Source organism: Engraulis encrasicolus, chromosome 12, assembly GCF_034702125.1.
Source record: "Engraulis encrasicolus isolate BLACKSEA-1 chromosome 12, IST_EnEncr_1.0, whole genome shotgun sequence".
NCBI classification, from domain to species: Eukaryota; Metazoa; Chordata; class Actinopteri; order Clupeiformes; family Engraulidae; genus Engraulis; species Engraulis encrasicolus.
The window spans coordinates 4463348-4465039 of NC_085868.1; the positions used below are offsets into that span (position 1 = coordinate 4463348).

The 1692-nt window shown below is 46.8% G+C and overlaps 1 protein-coding gene across 1 annotated transcript in view; it reads left to right on the forward strand.

The window, feature by feature from the left end:
* The first annotated feature begins 832 nt into the window (after positions 1 to 832).
* The window catches only part of col5a2b (collagen, type V, alpha 2b), a 71621-nt gene continuing 70761 nt past the window's right edge, over positions 833 to 1692 (forward strand). The window contains exon 1 of the mRNA XM_063212672.1: positions 833 to 1158. Within this exon, the coding sequence (XP_063068742.1) occupies positions 1065 to 1158 (94 nt within the window). The 5' untranslated portion in view covers positions 833 to 1064. The remainder of the gene's footprint in view (positions 1159 to 1692) is intronic.

The window sequence follows — 1692 nt, forward strand, 5'->3', positions numbered from 1 at the left end:
TCACACACATCTGTTTTAGCCCTCTGGCTGTCCAGAGACACATCCAAGATGACCCTCTTCCTTTGACGTGTGTGTGTGTGTGCATGTGCGTGTGCGTGTGCGTGTGTGTGTGTGTGTGTGTGTGTGTGTGTGTGTGTGTGTGTGTGTGTGTGTGTGTGTGTGTGTGTGTGTGTGTGACATGCATGTATGACACAGGGCGGTGGTGGTGTGTGTATGAAGTGGTGGGGGTAGCTAAGGTCTGTTAGTTAAATTAGCCAACATACCTTTAAAAGTAGCCACCCCAGTTTTGGCGCTGCACTGCACTGTTACTATGGGTGTTTTGGTGAGGCTGAGCTTGCTTGTCATGGGCTTCTGTGTCAAATGAGGTAACCTCGGAAAGGCACCTGGCCAGGACTGGCTGAGGCTCTGGCTCTCTGGATGATATCTGACACTTGAACTGCCTTTGAACATCCAGTAAACAAACAAACAATCAAACAGCATCGGGGACGTTTGGACGTTTTTTAAATGACAGCTGGGCTGTATAATAATAACAAAAATAGGCCTATATAGAAAATTACAAAAGTCAGAATCTGAGTTGCACTAAAATATGCCTTGAGATATATTTTTTTCTAAAGGTGATTAGGTTTTGTCTAGATTGCCAAGTTTCTACAGCCATCCTTTTTCATTATCTAAATGTATACTCGGACGGTAGGATTATATATGGCGCAAAAGGGCATGTTTTTGCCCTGAGCTATTTCTATTTCTGCCTTGCGGCTGCCAGCGAGCGGAGCGGCAAGACTGGAGTTAGAGGCTGCGAGACACACAGGGGAAAGAAGTGAGGGGGGAAGGCGGGGGAAGTCGGGCTGGGTAGGGTGCGCTGCTCTCTGCATTTGAACTGTACAGCCCAGAGCTCAAACAAGCATCTTCAGGGCGCAGGCTGGCAATACCCGGAGTCAAGGGGAGACGGGCAAACTCAACAGCCTGTATGGTGAAGCAGTGACCGGGCTACATCTCCACCAACATCACCGCCACTAGAGCCCCACCGAGGCTCCCCGAGGTGGACCTGTTTAGAACTGTTTAAAAGAATGGCGGTTTCCCGACCCCATAGGACCTGTTTTTGGCTCGCCATCTGCCTGGCCCAGGTATTGCTAGCGACGTGCCAACAAGATGCTGTACCCGGTAAGTTAACGACCCGAGTGACGACCACCAGACTTTTGTACTGTTGTTTTGTTGGGGCTTACAATTGGGAGAAAACAACGATGCTGATCGAGTGTTAAAGTTGTTGTGTATAAAATAAAATGTGTACATTGGCTGATCTTGGGCTGCAACATTAGCTATTTTGGAGAGATGGTTGGCGTGCGTTTTTTGGCAGGTCTTATTATTCTAAAGATGTCCCTGAGATTGCAGGTGCAATTATAATAGGACTTTATTACCCTAAACATTAAATTCACAATAGAAAACAGTTAAGAAATACTTTGCAGCATGTTAATAATCCACACCATTTACTAATATTGACGAACACTTTTATTTTTGTGCCGTTGCGCATATTGACTGTTTCAGTTGCTTGAGCATCGTTCGAGCTCCGCGTGCAGACAGGATGTTTGGGGTGTCCGTTACTTCCTCTGGACAGTCGAGTCTGACTGTGCACGAGACTCTGGAGTCTATCTGTTACTCACTATACACATGTTTGTCTCATCAGATGCTACTCCAGGT